This window comes from Physcomitrium patens, chromosome 9 (assembly GCF_059467195.1).
Source record: "Physcomitrium patens ecotype Gransden chromosome 9, ASM5946719v1, whole genome shotgun sequence".
NCBI classification, from domain to species: domain Eukaryota; kingdom Viridiplantae; phylum Streptophyta; class Bryopsida; order Funariales; family Funariaceae; genus Physcomitrium; species Physcomitrium patens.
Genome location: NC_143418.1, coordinates 13212676 through 13230546, shown reverse-complemented (window position 1 = coordinate 13230546; position 17871 = coordinate 13212676). Strand labels below are relative to the sequence as shown.

Here is a 17871-nt window from a genome sequence, read left to right as displayed (position 1 = left end):
ATGTAACCAATTAATATTTTAAAAAAATAAGCGTTGCAATTTGTGCTGATAACATTCCTACAACCTTAATAATATTCACTTACTACCAACTTCCATTCACAATACACATACAACATTAACATTCAATCAACTTGAATTTATTCTATTATTAATTTAATATCTTTATTTGTAATAGGTATTTTTTATATGCTCAAAAAAAATCCATAAAGTTAGAATCAAAATTGTAAGTGTAATTTCATATTGTACTGTGTTTACAACTCTCAACCACCAACAACACTGTAATTTTAATTAACAACACCTTTTATTTACTTCAAGAGGAGACCTACCATAGAGGTACAGTGACAAACAAAACCGAGTACAAAATCTGAACACTCATAGTTCATTGATCCTTCCAACTGACACATAAGTCAATTGATAGAATTAGTTTTTTATTGTGTGTATTCATCCAATCTTCTACATGGATGAAAAATCTCATTATCATTTGAGGTAGGGTTTATGAGAAAAGTGTTGTAGAAGTACACAGACGTGCATACTCAGTTTTGGTTGCTTCTTCTTGCTGAATTTCGAAATTTCAATGTACACTCCTTGTTGCAAGATTTGAGGGCATTTTTTGTTTGTTGTGTTGCTCTTGTTGTGTACTATCTATAGTGAAAGTTGATTTGTCAATTGTATCTCTATGCCTCGGTTGTGTGAATCATTGAAGCACCAAGCATTGGTGCAGCTTAGGAGTGGTGTTTCTACAAGAAAAGTTGCAGACTCACTTAGAATGAGTCAGTCTTCAGTAGCTCATCTGAGGAGGGAGATTAGTGGTGAAATAGAAAAGCAAAGAGGAGGACGTCCAAAGGTTTTAGGAGAGCAAGAGAAGCGACTTGGTGTGCACCTTGTCACTGCTGGTTGTCTCAAAACGGCAAGTGCAGCTGCAAAACAACTTCGAGAAAAAACAGGTAAACACTTCTCAGACATCACCTTGAGGCGTGGTTTGAGAGAAGCTGGTTTGGGTGCTTGTGTGCAACAAAAGATGCCTCTACTTGCCAAAAGACATGTTCTTGTAAGGTTGAGTTTTGCTCATAAATACAAAAATTGGACCGTTGATGATTGGAGACGGGTTATTTTCAGTGATGAGACAAAGATTAACCTAATCAACTCAGATGGTAGGTCTTGGTGTTGGTTGAGAAAAGGAGAACGACCTAGACCTAAACATGTTAGTCAAACTGTCAAACATGGTGGTGGTTCAATTATGATTTGGGGTTGTATGACTGCTTTTGGGCCGGGTGCTTGGTATCAAATTGAAGGTAGAATGGAGCAACACTTGTACAAAAAATTTTTAGAAATCTACTTACAAAGTACCACACAGAATTACAACTTAGATCCTACTAAGGTGGTTTTTCAACATGATAATGATCCCAAATATATGGCAAAAAGTGTTCAGTTTTGGCTCTCTTCACAGCCATTTCAGCTCCTTCGATGGCCAGCTCAATCTCCAGATTTGAATCCAATGGGACATTTTTGGGCCCTTCTCAAACAGCTTTTAAACCAAGTCATTCCAAGGCCAAGAGGTGTTCAAGAATTGTGGGAGAATGTTTGTAGTATTTACCCTAGGTTTGATGCAAAAGATTGTGAGAAACTATACAAAAGTATGCCAAGAAGGATTTCAGCTGTTTTGGAAGCAAAAGGTTATTGGACTAAATATTGAAGTTTGAAGATTTTCTTTGAACAATACTGAGTACAAGACATAGTTGTTGATTTGACTTTGTAGAAGGATGTTTAGTTATCAATTTGATGTGCTACTTTGTACACGTGTACAAGACTGTGTGTATTATTCCATGTAACTTTCAGATTTATAAAGCAATCATTGAAATTTCTGTAATTGCTCTTGAAAGTTGGCACTTCAGATTTTGTACTCGGTTTTGTTTGTCACTGTACTTCTTTTGAAGGTGATTTTCTTAACAATTCACCAGATTTACTTTGGAATAGTATCTGGTGGTTATCCAGCTTTCATGCAGTGGGATTCCATTGTAGTTGCTCTAAAATCAAACAATGGCATCCTGCCCAATTCTATACTTATAAGTTGTATAGATTAATCTTTAAGAATTATCATGAATAGCTAAAATTAATTTTTAGGCATGCATAGTGTATATTATTTACCATGAAGTGTATTTGTAAATTTTATTAGAATTTAAGTCTTACAATGGCTTTCATTCAACACATTCAAAGACCTAATTGCATTCACCCCTGTTCAATCCAAATAACTCATAATTTTTAGCTACATTTTCTAAAATGAGACAATCTTCAGCAAGTTGGAATAAAATAAACACAAGAATGGTCATCAGCAAGAAATGAACTTCTGTTATACTTAAACTAAAAATACACATGTCAATTTTACTCATAACAATAACTTTACTTGAATCATTACATTCAAAAACAAAACAATGTACATATGTGTATATACACACATCTCTTATATAAAATAACTTAGGAAGAATAAACCAATGTGATAAACTAGAAGAGATGAAAACCATATATGACGCTGCATATCTCATTGTTTTCATCAAAAGTGAAGCAGTGACTCATTAAAATCTGCCTATTGTAGTTGCAGATTGCCCAGAGTAGCACTGCAAGATCACTAGGCACAAGCTCCCAATTGTAATTTTCAATAAATAATTTTCAATGACACAAGTTTCCACTGGTACATACATATAGAAACATGAACACATACTTATACATATCAAAAACAAAGGCCTCATTCTTTCAAATATGCCAATTGAAATACAGTATGAAAAGAAAAGAAAAATCATATGAACATCACTAAAATCCTCTGGTCAACTTTAAAATCCTCGCTGTACCCACTTCTGCCACCAAATTGGCCTTATGGTGCATGTGGCCTTAAGTCGAGGCGCACCACAAGCTCCCATGTTCCCCTGAGCACTCTTTTGGTGTTCCCAGGGTTGGGGAACAGGCTGTTCCCAAGATCCCTGTCAAGAGTCTAGCACAAGGTCCAAGAGAGATTCCTGATTGGGATTTGGGCAGATGGGTTTGCCATATGCAGACATTGATTGTGCTATTTCTCCATGTTTCTGTGGACGAATCCTTTTATTTTTATTCTATTCAAACTTATTTTAATACATACATATATATATATATATATATTGCAATGTATTATTGTTGTGGTGTTGGGTTTCCAAGGTTTGCAGGAGCGTATGTGATATGCTTTATTTGTCATGGTGGATTCTAGTGTTTGTTACTATGCTCACTTATTGGATGGTGGTTTTAATGTACCTTTGATTTCTTTGATTTCTTTAATTTCTAAAATATATCTAATCAGTTTTAGACTTAGTAGTAATGTGCAATTTGAGATGTTTTATTTTAATGTATCAAAGTAAAGCAATCCAAGAGTGTATATATATATATATATATAGCATTTGAATACAGCTATGTTGTTTACTAAGTGGCAATATTGGAAATAAATTTTGTAAATTTGAAATTTATAATTTTTTTGCTATAGCAAAAAATAGTTTATTTTTTTAACTAAATTATTAAAATATTGATATATAAAAATATATTAATCTTTTATTCTTTAATATAAAAACATACATTTTTATATTTTAAAAAATCAAATGATAAAAATAATCAAGTAAAAAGGAATTATATTGTTTATAAAAACTTTTACAAAGTGATAAATTTGATTTCATTAAAAATAAATTAAATTATTGCAATTGTTTTATAAATCAACTAATATTTTTAAATTTTTAAATTTTATCAATTATAAAGATGATTAAAAAGAAGTTATTACATAAAAGATCATAATTATTTTTAAATTCAATTAATATATTAAATCTTTAATGATAGATTTTTTATTATTTTTTATAGGTTTATATCAAGAACATGAACTATAACAAAACTCTAAAGAAGTAATACTCTCTTTTGATATTCAAAAAGAAGAAGTAGACAAATCAAAGATAGATATATGATAGAAACTAGAATGCCTATTGCCAAATACAAAGAAACTAGAGATTCTTGAACTAAGGCAAAAAGACAAGAAAGCCATTGACAAGACTAAAGAAGGTCTTATTCTCATCTCCATATATATTATTTAACTAAAGAGCTATGTGGCAATATTTTATCGGTCATCTGACATAAGTCCAACTTATAAAACATGCATCTAATTTGTAAAACAAGTTTTTTATATGTACTCTACATAGCTAACATGTGCAACATGAGGCCAATTTGTAAAAAAAATGATTAATATGTGGAATACATGGCACACTTATTGGCCAAGTTTTCAACCTATCAATCATCTATAAATACTTATAAAGTTAGATTTGCAAAGACTCTAAGAAGATTCTCTAAAAAATATTGTCAAATTTACTTATTTTTTCTTTTATCTAACTCATCTTTTTGTTATTTTTTACTAATGCAAGTGTCGATGTCCATGAAATTACTGCCCCCTTCTCCTCCTTCCTGCCTTTTTAGGAATAAGTTTGATAAGGAGTAGTGATTAAATGTTAAAGATAGTCCAAGATGTAACAAATTGTATTAATTATATGTTTTAATCTTTGTTTTCTACATCAATAGTTAATAAGTCCTCTTAACCATTGATAGTATTTCATATTAGAGAAAAAAGACCACCTTATTAATTGATCATTGTTAAGGCTTTTGTTACTTCTTTCAAATAAAATATTTAAAATACTAACAAGAGTCATTCTTACTTCTAAAAATATCACTGAAAATCATTAGTCTCTTACAAGATTGTAAAACCTAACATGGTGTATTTGTTGATCTATTTTAAAGAAAACATGTTATTCTTGAAGGCCTTTATTTTTATTATGTTGTTGTGGTAATCTCAATGCTTTATTTAATAATTTATTAAAAGATAGCTCTTAAGTTTAATTTGGTATTTGATGATTTTCTACCTCTTTAATACCACAAATATAAAGAAAGATAAAAGAAAGATAAAAGATAGAATGCAATCTTTATTGAACTTGTTTTGCTTTATAGCAAATAATTTCTTGTCTCTTTATTGTAATTTTAATGGATATTATTGATAAAAACCATTAACCTTTTCTATTGCATTTGCAAGAATCTTAGATGATTATCACATGCATTTATTATTATTATATTCTCTCTAGTGTATAAGTTATTTCAACCTATTTTGGAATTGTCTTGAGTTTAAGACCTCTTCTAACTCAAACTCTTCATTGTTCTTTACCTCTATAAGATGAAGTGGCATTTGTCTTCTTTTCAATATATCTTTTGTCGTATATAGTTTAAGAAGAGACACATGGAATATAAGACAAAACTTTATAGACTTTGATAGGTGTAATTCATATGCATTTAGATTAATTTGATAAAAAATTAGAAATGGTTTAAATCTACAATAATCCAATTTGTCACAAACATGAATAGTCTTAATATTATAAAAAAGTAATCATATTTTATTGCTATTATAGAATTGATAATATTCCTTGTAATAGACATCTATATTGATCTTTTATTATTCTCGAATTTACCTTAATTGTTCTTTTATTATCACAAGTAGCTCCAATAAACAATTTATCAAATCTTGTGCTCAAAGATTATCAATTTTTTAAAAATCAAAAGTATTAAGCTATGGATGATTATCATAATTAACATAGAAAGGTAATTGTTGAAAGAAAAATATACCATATTATTATAGAAAAAATTTGCCAATAATAAAAATTATCTAATCATCTTAATGGTAGTTGATAATATATTTTAAATACTATTTCAATATTTTATTTATATATCTTTATTTGTTTATCAATTTGAAGATAGAAGGCTAAAGATAGTTTTATTTCTATTTTCAATATCTTCAAAAGAGTTTTTTAAAACTTAAATACAAATTTAGTTCTTATATTTGATAAAATATTTTTTGATAATCCATAAACACAATAAATATTATTAAAAAAGATTTTAGATGTTTCTTTACTTATCATAATTTTTTATATGATAAAAATTATATCATCTAAGAAAAATAATCTACTATTACAAATATAGAATCATGAAAGCTAAAAATTAGATAAAATTGTAATAAAATCTATAAAAATTAAAAATTACAAAGCTAAAATCATTTATTTTTATAGATTTTATTTTTATAGATTTGGTATCATTTATTTTTATAGATTTTTAGCTTTTTAGTTGTTGATTTTGAACAAATAACACATGATTATATAAAGACTTTGATTGCTTTCCACATTTAGGACCACCAATAATCTTGTGAGATTAATTCCAATGTCTTATAGTATCTAAAATATCATATAGTTAAAAAAATTGTAACAAACATGAAGAACATGTAAATATACTTTGCTTTATGAAATATACGAGCATCTTTTAAAATAGAAAAATTATTTTTGATTTCAAACTAAGAAGTATCATAAGATTAAAAAGAATTATCTTAGATATCAAGTGTAAGAAGATCTAAGGATACATTTAATTAAATTTGATTAAAAAATATTGAATCAATAATTAATGTCTATTTTATTATTTGAAGATGAAATTACTTTAAATTTATAATGATTATTTATTACTTATTAAAAAAATAATTTCTTTGGTATAAGATAAAAAAATTTAGAAATAATATCTGAATTTTTTTATTATTTTTCTAGCTAAAAAGTGATATTAAATACAAATATTAACAACAACATGCTAAAATAGGCTTTGTCATAATTCAAATTTTATGTTGGAATAAAATATTTAAAATTCTTGTGATAAGTATGAGTAATTAATAGATTAAAAGAGTCTTTTAAATAATAGCATCATTCTTAAAATAAATCCATAATTGTAAGAAGTTCTTTATCATAGAACTTTTAATTTATTTTAGGTGCTAATTTTTTTTGAATAAAAATCTATATAATTGAGTTCATCATCTACTTTCATATGTCATTATGTCACATCTAATGCAAAGTCAAATGAATTTTTTTCCATGAAAAATCCTTTAAAAAATTCAATAAAATATAAGATTAGAAATATTGTAAAAGTTGCCTTTAAAGCTTCAAATACTACTTCAACTTCTTTGTTCCACTCAAGTTTTTCTTTACAAGTTAAATAGGTAAGTTAAGCTATAAATTGAGAAAGATTATTAGTAAAAATCTAATAGTAATATGCAGCTATTAATATGTATAACACATAATTAGCTTATTGGTTATATTTTTAACCTAATAATCACATATAAACACTTATAAAGTTAGATCTAAGTCTAAAAAGCTTCTAAAAAACTTCTCTATAAGATATTAGAAAAAATATTTACTTTTATTTCTACTTAACTTCTTTTATTTTTCTAATTAATAATATTAATTTTGATATCTATAAAAATTTAGAATTTGGTATTTTTGAAAATATTGATAATCTTTGAATATAATTAATTTAAATAAAAATAATTATTTTATATGATATTATTATATGATTATATGATATTATTCAAATAATTTTTTAAAAAAATTATATATATGATTATGAATAATAATAGGTTTTATAAGTATTAAGAGATATATTGTGCTTATTTTTTATGTTTTTATTTATTTTTTAAATTTTTATTGATTTTTTGTAGTAAAAATGCACCAATCTATATAAATACAAGTTTTTGACTTTAATTATTCATGATTTATATAAGAAGTTGATTACAATAATATTTTAGTCTTTTACTTTATTTTTTGATAATAAAAAAATTAATTTTATGAATATTTATAAAGGACAAGACCTCAATGAAAACAAATGAATAAGTGAGACTGTCTCAAAAAAGTATAAAAAAATAGAAATAAAAAAATATGAATATTAAAAAGAACTAGAATTTATATTGCCAAAAGACAAGAAAACTAGAGATTTTTTAAAATTGGACTAGAAGCAAAAAAAAAGAGTTGACAAGAATGAAGAAGGTTTCACTCTTCCCTCTATATATATTATCTATTTAAAAGCTATATGGTGACATTCTATAAGACTTCTAAAATGTGTTGACTTTGCACAACATGTATCTTGACTTGTAAGACAAGTTTTTTATATAGGCACTATATAGTTAGCTTATTTTGCAAGCTATCAACATATGTGGTATGTGGTTAAAATTTTGACCAAGTTTCTAACTTATCAATTAAATAAAAATACATATAAAATCAAAACAGTGTCTATAAAATTTTTAGAAAGCTTTCCTAATGGATATTATAAAATTAACCTATTTTTATTTATTTTTATCTATTTATTTTATTTATATAATAATTATAATAAATATATATCCATGGCATTATTCCTCCTTCTAGGAACAAGTTCTTTACATATCAAGAATATAGTGTCTAAAATACAACGAATTCTATTTGCCACATATTTTGATTTTTGTTTTCTTTAAAAGTAGTTGATAGGTCCTCTCAGCCATCAATAATATTTTATTTTAAGGCCGAAAGATCACCCTATTATTTGATCATTATTGAGACTTTTATAACTTCTTTCAAATAAAATATTTAAAATACCATGAAGAATTGTTTTTACTTTTAATAAAATCATCAAACATGAAGACTCTCTTCTAAAATCATAATACTAAATGTATTGTATCTCACTATCTATTTAAGAAAGAATATATTACTCTTGAAGGTCTTTATTTCTATTATGTTGTCTTGAAGGCTGTAATAATTATAATATCTCATCTGACAAGTCAATAAATGATGGCTCTTAAAATGAATCTACTGGTTGTTGGTTTTTCATTTGTTTAATCTCGTAATTATATAAAAATTACAAACAAAGATAAAAGATAGAATGCAATCTTTTCTAAATTGTATTTTTTTATAGTAAAGATTTGCTATCCTTCATCTTGATTTTGATGGATGTTGTTGATGAAAAGCTTTGACCTTCTCTGTTGTATTGTAAGATTTTTTTGTTAGCTCTCATATATGTTTGCTAATATCATATTCACGCTAATAAATAAGATATTTCAACTTAATTCTGGCGGTCTCAAGTCTAAGACTTGTTCTACCTCAAATTCTTGATTATTATCCACTTTTATAGGAGGCAGTGATATTTGTCTTCTTCTTGAGATATTTACTATCTTGTATGGCTCCAAAAGAGACATGTGAAATATAAGATGGATTTTCATAGACTCTAATAGATATAATTGATAAGTGACTGAATTGACTTGTTTACAAATAGAAAATGGTTCAAGTCTATGATAATCCAACTTGTCGTAAGAGCAAAAAGTTTTAATATTATGACAAAGTAATCATATTTTATCACCAATATGAAATGGAGTTATTGCTTGCAATGGACATTCAAGTTGTTCTTTTGTTGTTCTTGAGCCTCTTTTAGTTATGCCTTCATTGTTGTATATAGCTCAGATAAATAATTTTTTAAATCTTCCATTGCAAGATTATCAACTTTAAAAAAGTCAAAAGCATCAAATTATGAATGATAATCATAATTAACAAAAAAAATATATTTTTTGCATAGAAAAATATATTATATTATTATAAACAAACTTTGCCAATGGTAAAAGAACTATGCAATCATCTTATTGGTAGTTGATGGTATACCTCAAATATTATTCCAAAACTTAATTTATATGCTTTATTTGTCCAATAATTTGAGGATGAAAAGCCAAAAGTAGTTTTATGTCCATCTTTAGAATCTTGAAAAGCATTCTCCAAAATCTTGATACAAATTGAATTCTCATATTCAATATAATATTCTTAGATAATCCATAATAACAATAGATGTTGTCAAGGAAAAAATTAGCTATTTTTTCATCTATGATAGATATTATACATGGTATAAAATGTACCATCTTGATAAAATAATCTACTATCACAAATATAGAATCATTAGAACCTAAGAATAGAAGATTTGTGATAAAATCCATAGAAAGAAAAGACTATGGTTGTTTTGAAATAGATAATGGCTGAAGAAGTCCATAAGGTTGATGACAAGGAGTTTTTGATCTTAAACAAATATCATAAGATTGTACAAAATCTTTCATTGCCTTTTATATTTGGAACCACTAAAAATTCGTAGATATTAATTCTAAAGTGTTATTATATTCAAAATGTCATATTGTTGAAAAGTTGTGACAAGCTTAAAGAACACATAATCAAGCTTTACCTTCTGGAACATATGAGTACATCTTGAAATGTAATAGATTATTATTGAATTCAAACTTCGAAGTATCATGAGACTTGGAAGGATTTTTTTTAATATTACAAATAAGAGGATCAAAAGGCATACTTAATTGAACTTGCTTAATGGAAGTTGAATCAACAGTTACTATTAATTTCATTGCTTCAAGATGAATAGGCTCTAACTTCAAGAGAATTTTTTGTTAGCAATAAAAAGTAGCATCTTCTTTCTTTGATATAAGGTAAGATTATCTAAAAAGTACATCTAATGAATCTCGTTATTTTTTTAGTCAATAGATGATCTTGAATTCTAATCTTGCGAAGGACATGCCTTAATAAGTATGGCAATGATTCAAAACATATGCTCACATAAAAAAATCAAAGTTCTTATGATTTGTGTATACAATGACTAAACTAAAAGTGTCTTTTACATAATAGCACCATTCTTAAAACAAATCCATAATTGTAAGTTCTTTATTATGGATCTTGTACTTGATTTTGGCCATTGAAAGTTTTTTGGAATAAAAAGCTATTGGGTGAAGTTTATCATTTATTCCTATTTGTGATATTACATTACTCAAAATAAAGCTTGATGCATCTGTTTCTATAAAAGAAGGCTTAAAAAAGTGGATGCAATATAAAATTAATGTAGAAACAAAGACTTTCTTTAAAACTTCAAATATTGCTTTCACTTCTTAATTCTATTGAAATTTATCTTTATAAGTCAAATATGTAAATGAAATTGCAACTTGAAAGAAGTCCTTCATGAAGATCTAATAGTAGTTAACAAATCCCAAAAAAATATTGGACAATTTTTATCATTTTTGAGATCTTCCAATCTATAATAATTTAAATATTTTTAGGATCTATTATAAGTCCATCATTTGAAATGATGTATGCTAAGAAATCAACTTGAATAGTATAAAATATAAGCTTTTCTATCTTAGCATAAAGTCTCGCATCTCTTAGTTTTTGTAATATATGATGAATATGAAGTTCATATTCTTCTATATTTTTAGAATAGATTAGGATGTTGTTTAGATAACAAATAATAAAAATCGTCTAAAATCTCTCAAAAAATATCATTTATTAGATTCTAAAAATTTATTAGTGTATTTGTAAGTCCAAAAGGCATGGCCTTATATTCAAAATGTTTGTACCTAGTTTAAAATATAGTCTTTCATTCATCTCCTTCTTTGATGTATATTAAATTATATGTTTTTTTATAGGTCTATATTTATATAGATCTTACCTTAATTCAAGTAATCAAGAAGTCTAGATATCAAAGGTAGTAAGTACTTATTATTGATGGTAATCTTGTTAAGTCCTTTATAATTAACACATATTTACAATGATTCATCTTTTTTCTTTACAAATAAAATTAGAGCTTTTGCTAGAGATTTGAAATAATGTATGAAATTTTTGGCAAGATTCTCCTCAATATATTCTTTGAGTTCAACTAACTCATTTTGTAATAAACTGTAGAATGGTCCAAATGACAATTGACTTCTTTCTGGAAGGCCAATTGAATAGTCATTGGAGCAATATTCTAAAAGAACATCTATATTCTTCTTCTCAAAATACATCTTAGAAATCTTAATATTGGCTAAGAATTTCATTTGAAGTCTTTCCACTATTAAAAATAGGTGTAGTATAAATATCAGAGGGTGATCTTTCTTTTGTAGCATATTATATCTTTTAACAAACTCTTCATATAAAAAACAAGCTAAGGCTCAAGAATCTAGGAAGGCAGAGGTTTTGTGATGTTTAGTTCATAAACTAAGATCTATTTTAAAATAAAGAGAGGGTTCTAAGGAGAGAATAGGACCTTCATTTGGTGTTGTACAAGGTTTCAATCCCACGATCCTTATTGTAGGTGGATAAATTTGTTTTTTGATTCACTTTCTTCTTTGATAGTTATACTTTTTATTTCATAATTACATTATTTTTTTGAATAATATTGAATAATATACTTTGGTTTCCACAATATAAACACAATCTTTCTTGATAACAATGAGTCTTTTCTTATTTAGTAAGAAATTTGAAACATATCACATCAATTTACATATTTTTTACTTCCAAAGATATATGATGAGAAGATATTTGTGTTGCTATTGAATTATAATAATTAAGGCCTACTTATGTGATTCTCAAACCAAAATTCAAAAAATCAATTATCACACTTTATAGCAAAATCAATTGCTTGATTCAATATTTGAAGATTAGCTAAATTGAGTATCAATTTATTTATCTCATATTATAATCCATAAAAAAAATTGGCTAATGAATGCAGTGTCATCCTACTTGATATCAATCACAAGTTGTCTAAATTGTAAAGCATATAATATAAAAAATTATTTTTTTTATTGTAAAATATAGATCTTATTTGTTGCAATAGAAATTACATCATATTTTTCATATATAAATCCAAATTTTATCAAAAAAACTTGCAAATTATCTAATATTGAATCACGTCATTCAAAAAAAGATAAAAACCATAATAATGTAAAATCAAAAAGTAGTGTTTCAATAAACCTGACTTCTGATCTTGGAGTTGGATAGCCTTAAGATTAAGGTTAAATTGCTAGTTGTACTTGATTGATGAATCTTTAAAACTTTGATCTTGTACCATCAAACTTCTCAAATAAGGTAATTCTTCATTTCTAGCACTTGAATTGTGTGCTACCATACAAGAAGAGATATGATTTGGTACAAATGCTGAAGCAACTCTAATCATCTCTATATCTCTACTTTCTATCATTCTTGTTCTTCCTTGTAGTAGTGAATTAAGTTGATGCATTATAAGCATTAACTTCCTCAATTATTTTTGCATTTGTACCATTGCACTCTTTATTTAAAGAAACTCTGGTATAATAACACTTAGAAGAAAAGAAATGTCTAATATCACTCAAGACAAGTAAAAGAAAGAACTTGAAAATAAGGAAAATAATATTAATTTAAAAGAAGATAATTTGCAACTTTTAATATGCTTATGTCTTATTAAAAAAAATGAATAATCTACTCTTAATCAAAAAAAGACAAAGCTCTAATTCTATATTGTAATTTGTACATGGTTTTTTATTTTTTATTTTTTATAAATCTATCTTGGAAGCTATTTCTATTTTTAGTATTGCTATGGCAAGCAATACATTTTCAATGTCAATAAATAAAGCATAAGCAATAGATGCTAATAACTCATGTTGAAGAAATGTTAATAATTGAATGTATTTTATCACAAATGTATCCGATTAGAATGTATCTTTTTATCAGCACTTTTCTTGAAGCATGAAAATCTTTGAACTTTCCAAATTATTTGAATATTTGGAGACAATTTTCAATGCTCTTAAATCCATTGATATATTTTTAATGTCAAATTTGTTGTGTGTGCTACCTCATATAAAGCAAAAATTGAACTCCCTCAAACTCCAATACAAATGTCAAAATCTATCTATCTAATATATTTATATCTTACATTTTTTGAAACCACACACGAAAAATTTGACATTAAAATGTTGTTGATTACAAAAAGAACATAAAGAGGGGGGGGGTGTGAAAAAAGACACCCTATAACGAGAGCTTACGTAAACAAATAACAGACAAGTGAACAGAAAGAACAGTTTAACTCTGCAGACAAGTGAAGACAACATTTTTCAAAGGGGAGGGAGATGGGAAGTGAGAGATGATAAAGACACACAGCAACCGAAAGATAAAACCAACACAGAAGAATACAAAGAAGATGCAATTGACCCAGTGCACCCAATTATTAACCCACAATGGATCCTTGGACTTGGCACCCCATCAACGTGGCCAGCCATAGCCTCCCTACCCCAGGATTTTCTCAATAATTTACCACGTGTCGGTGAGAAAAGTGAGGCTTTCAGGGTAAGGAATGGAAGAGAAGGACGGAAGGACTTGGGTACCAGGTTTCTAAATGCTGTGCACAGCACCGACCCTTCGGCCTCGCGCTCTCCGAAATTCCATGCACACACAGACTCGCAGGCCATGGATTCATCACAAGAGTGGCCCTGCCTGCCTGCCTGCCTGCCTGCCATCTGCCCCCACGGACACCATGGTCCAGCACCGCATTCCAGGACTTGCCCCATTCTCATCCACCTCCTCCTCCATCACTACCTCGCCGATTTTCAACTTTTAGCTTGAGCTGTGTGCACACACTGCTGCTCAGCAGACCAGTCCGGAGGCAGGAGAAGGAGTAAGAGGAGGGCACTCTCGTAGCAGATGGATTCGGTGGCGTCGTCATGAGGCGGAAGGCCTCCTGGGATGATGTTGTTGCGGTTTGGTGTTCTGGTGCCGGAGATGTGCAGTTTCGTTTCCAGGTGGGGATGCTTCAAGCTCGAATTCTTCGTTTGTTGGTAGCTTTGATAGAATTGCAACGGTGTTGGAGGTTTCTGGCTTCGGAGTTGGGATGGTTTCTCGGTTGCTATATGTTTTGGAGGAGGTTGTTGATGTGGTGTGGAGTTACTGGAGCAAGTGTGGGGCAGGCCTATCTGTTAGCTCGAAGAGTGGACCACTGATGGGTCGCTTCGTTAGTTTTCCTCCATTGCTTATCGCCGAAGGATGGTGGAGTCTGTAGCCGGTCAAAATTGAGGCGTCTTTTTCGCCAATCCAGGAGTTGTTCTTTCAACTGTGGGTCCCTATTTTTCGAGCTTCGTTCCTGTCTCCACTCTTGCTGAGACTTGAACATCGTTGGAGATTTTTTATTTTTTATTATTTATTTATTTTTTTCTTCTTCCTGTAGGAGCACTTCTGTGGACGTGTAGCGGTTTTTTTTTTTTTTTATATTGTCACGTTATCAGATTTTGGATCGCTTCCATGTTTCTGGGAGACTGTAAATGCTGTCTAGGTAAGCTCCTCACAGTGTTATATGTTGTGGGATTGTCTAGTTTTTTTTTCTTTTTTTTCTTTTTTTTTGAACTGCTCAATTTCACCCTGAGATCGAATTGTGCAAGAGTATGATTCGAGAGCTCGTTATCTTTTTGTGCAGTTTAGACGTGTGACCTGAACCGGTCGATAAGATGAGTGGGTGCCATGCCAGATATGGATCAAACTCCAAAGACAATTGCTCCCCCAACCACTCGACGTCGATATTATACTTCGTCTCCACAATCTCGGCCATGGTTGCATTAGGGTGCGTTACTGTGATCTTTTTCTGTTGCATTTACTACAAGCGGCGTAGGATTACCGAGCGGCTTCGAAACGCTCGCAGTAGAGCACAACAAACGGGATCCGACCCCGTCATGTACGTTTGGCCGGGCACTGCAAGGGAGACACTGGGAACTGGATCCGGATCTGCAGATGGAGCTCGCGATACGCAAGCCACTTCCAATCCCGGAGGCAATGTTTCCAAGGAGATTGTTGCAGGAGTTGAGCCTGTGTCGTGCGTGATCATGGCGGGGGAAGACCGTCCCACGCACTTGGCACGGCCCTTGCCGAGGGAGGAGTTCATCGACGTATTTTTGGGCGACAAATTGGACGGTCTGGAGCGAGGAAAACGAAGAGAACCATGAGAACTAGTGACGACATGGGTATTGGCATTTTTGGGGAAGCACCATCTTGAGGTGATTGCGATTCAATTGTTCTGTGCACAGCTTCGATTGTGGCGAAAGAGATTAGTCAATTAGCGGGATGGACATGTTCCAAGCATGTCTTGTCCATAAAGAGCACGGTTCATCTATGAAATCCTTGCCACTGCGAGATCAATCGGAAGCTGTAGATGCCGTCGTTTGTGCGGCATTAATGTCCAATAGTGGTCTGTGAATACGTAAACTGCGTACATAAAGAGATTTGACATTCCAAAGGCTTCGTTAAGGATCTTGGTTTCTAAAGTTCAGGTGACGAATCCTGTTCCCCAAAAAACGTATCGAGGCGATGGTTTGTTCCAGCCTTTTACGAGAAAGATCTGCTTGGCACTGATTGTTTGCAGTAGATTCGAAGAGCTTATTGAGCGGGTTCAATAGAATTTAATCGCGCGTGCGAACCTTTGTCTGAGACAAAAGCTGGCGGGCCGTGAGGCTAACCAGCTTGGGGATTGCGTGTGGAACATGTACGTATAACCACAAGGAGTGGTTGTAAACTAAATCATGTATCCAGGTTCGTGTGAGTGCAGATGAAGGATCGCAATCGAAGCTCTACACGTTACGTCTACGGGTGTGGAGCAGCACATATGGCGTGATACTCCTGGACCACCTTAAGTACACGCCCCTGCAAGTAAATTTTTTTGAACAAGGAGATTCGGTGGCAACTCCTAGTGTTTCCAGTCGCAATAAAAACACCTCAGAAAATAATTACAGAATGGAAGGTAGGGTACTAGTGTTATATTTTATACCCTGAGGTTTTAGCATCGAGTAAATGGAACGTTTTACTCACATTGCTGAATTTGATCTGGAGAAGCTCGTACTAATTACATGTAGACGTCAAATTATGACGATTGGGGATGAAAGGCGTTCACCTAAAATTATGTCACAAGTGAACTTACTCTCACACACTATGGCGAGTGTTAACAGACGAAGCTGAATCATGACATATTGCAATCCTCATGACAAGGCACGCTTCACATGTTATGCAGGTAGGATCTCCGAACACTTCTCACTGGAGGCGCATGTTTTGAAAGTGGTGTACCTGACAGAACCCTCCATAACTGTAGCTGTTGCTGTGTGAACCTTCGAGCACTTTTCACACAGGAGAGAAAGAAACCCTTAGACCTCTTTTCCCGTTCTGGACGATGAAGCTGCAAAAGCTGTGTGTGGGCTGTCACTCCTCAACATGAAGCTTGAAGTGAAGGAAGACGGTATCATTTTAGATGATGAAGTATAGTCATAGCCGGCCAGAAGCTGCAGTGTGGCATTAGTTCGAGACAAGAAAGTACAACTGATCAGTCCGTGAAGTTGACCCAGAATTTCATGCGGTGCTTTCATAGCCACTACAGAAAAGTGGCTCAATAAACAGAGATCAGGTGCAGACATACATTTCTACTTCAATGAGCACGTACAGACAGAAACTTCAGTTGCAAGTGCTTATTCTTTGCATTCCAATGGCATGAAATAAAATCAACACGAACTATCTGAAGCATTCAAGAAATTGTGCGGATCTTGGTGTGTAGACGCAGAAGTTTAAGATAATTCATGAGAAGAATTTACTTGACTTACCTTTGTTCAAGATGTTGCCAGGCTCTCCCTCAAGGAGACTCTGGATGATGTCCGGTTACCCCCTGACCATAGTTTATTAGAAAACTAAGACACTGCAACAACAGTGGGCTTAATTAGGGCAACTAGATTGTTGAATCAAAATTCACCGATGTGTTGTGGATCCCAAGAACATAGCACGTAGACAAAGTATATGTGAAGAACACTGTGAAGTGGTTTAGGTTAAACAACCAGGTGATGGAGGTTCGGGACGCTTTTTCAAAGATGCAGCTCTCAGTCTTGTTTTCCCGCTGCACGGTTGAAAGGAATAAAGGTCACTCAAAATGAATTTGTGCATATCTTCCTGAAAGCGATGCACAAATCCTTTTCAACTCATCCAGGACGCGTCATTAGGATACAGATTAGGCTTTCAAAAAAGGAACTCCCGAACACTTGCAAGCACAGATGCATAGCTCACGCAAATGAAGTATCGATTGACCTCCGAGATATTTTACTGCGTTAGGTTCAAAAGTCAGGTCCTAGCCTGGTTTCGCTCTCTGTAGTGCTATGTTTCAGGCCCCACACGACGTACTGGAAACCTAAGTAGGAAGAGTGGTAATACAGATATG

General features: G+C 30.9%; 2 protein-coding genes across 9 annotated transcripts; both read left to right on the top strand.

The window, feature by feature from the left end:
• Window positions 1–501: 501 nt before the first annotated feature.
• On the top strand, window positions 502–1867 carry LOC141045789 (uncharacterized). 2 transcript variants are annotated; one of them, XM_073536354.2, is made up of 2 exons: window positions 502–944; window positions 1430–1867. In XM_073536354.2, exons 1-2 carry the CDS (start codon window positions 677–679, stop codon window positions 1585–1587), a joined length of 426 nt encoding a protein of 141 aa, XP_073392455.1. In that variant the 5' UTR covers window positions 502–676; the 3' UTR covers window positions 1588–1867. The 2 variants fall into 2 exon arrangements, with proteins under 2 accessions (XP_073392455.1, XP_073392457.1); XM_073536356.2 differs by having other exon boundaries at window positions 1423–1867.
• A 12157-nt stretch (window positions 1868–14024) lies between these two features.
• LOC112286341 (uncharacterized) lies at window positions 14025–17198 on the top strand. 7 transcript variants are annotated; one of them, XR_002970992.3, is made up of 4 exons: window positions 14025–14437; window positions 15106–15679; window positions 16212–16419; window positions 16687–17198. XR_002970992.3 is itself a non-coding variant. In XM_073536060.2 (3 exons), exon 3 carries the CDS (start codon window positions 15137–15139, stop codon window positions 15626–15628), a length of 492 nt encoding a protein of 163 aa, XP_073392161.1. In that variant the 5' UTR covers window positions 14025–14437; window positions 14860–14964; window positions 15106–15136; the 3' UTR covers window positions 15629–15918. The 7 variants fall into 7 exon arrangements, 5 of the variants coding, with proteins under 5 accessions (XP_073392161.1, XP_073392162.1, XP_024383896.1 ...); XR_016504813.1 differs by lacking the exon at window positions 14025–14437 and adding an exon at window positions 14860–14964; XM_073536060.2 differs by lacking the exons at window positions 16212–16419; window positions 16687–17198 and adding an exon at window positions 14860–14964 and having other exon boundaries at window positions 15106–15918.
• The last annotated feature ends 673 nt before the right edge of the window (window positions 17199–17871 follow it).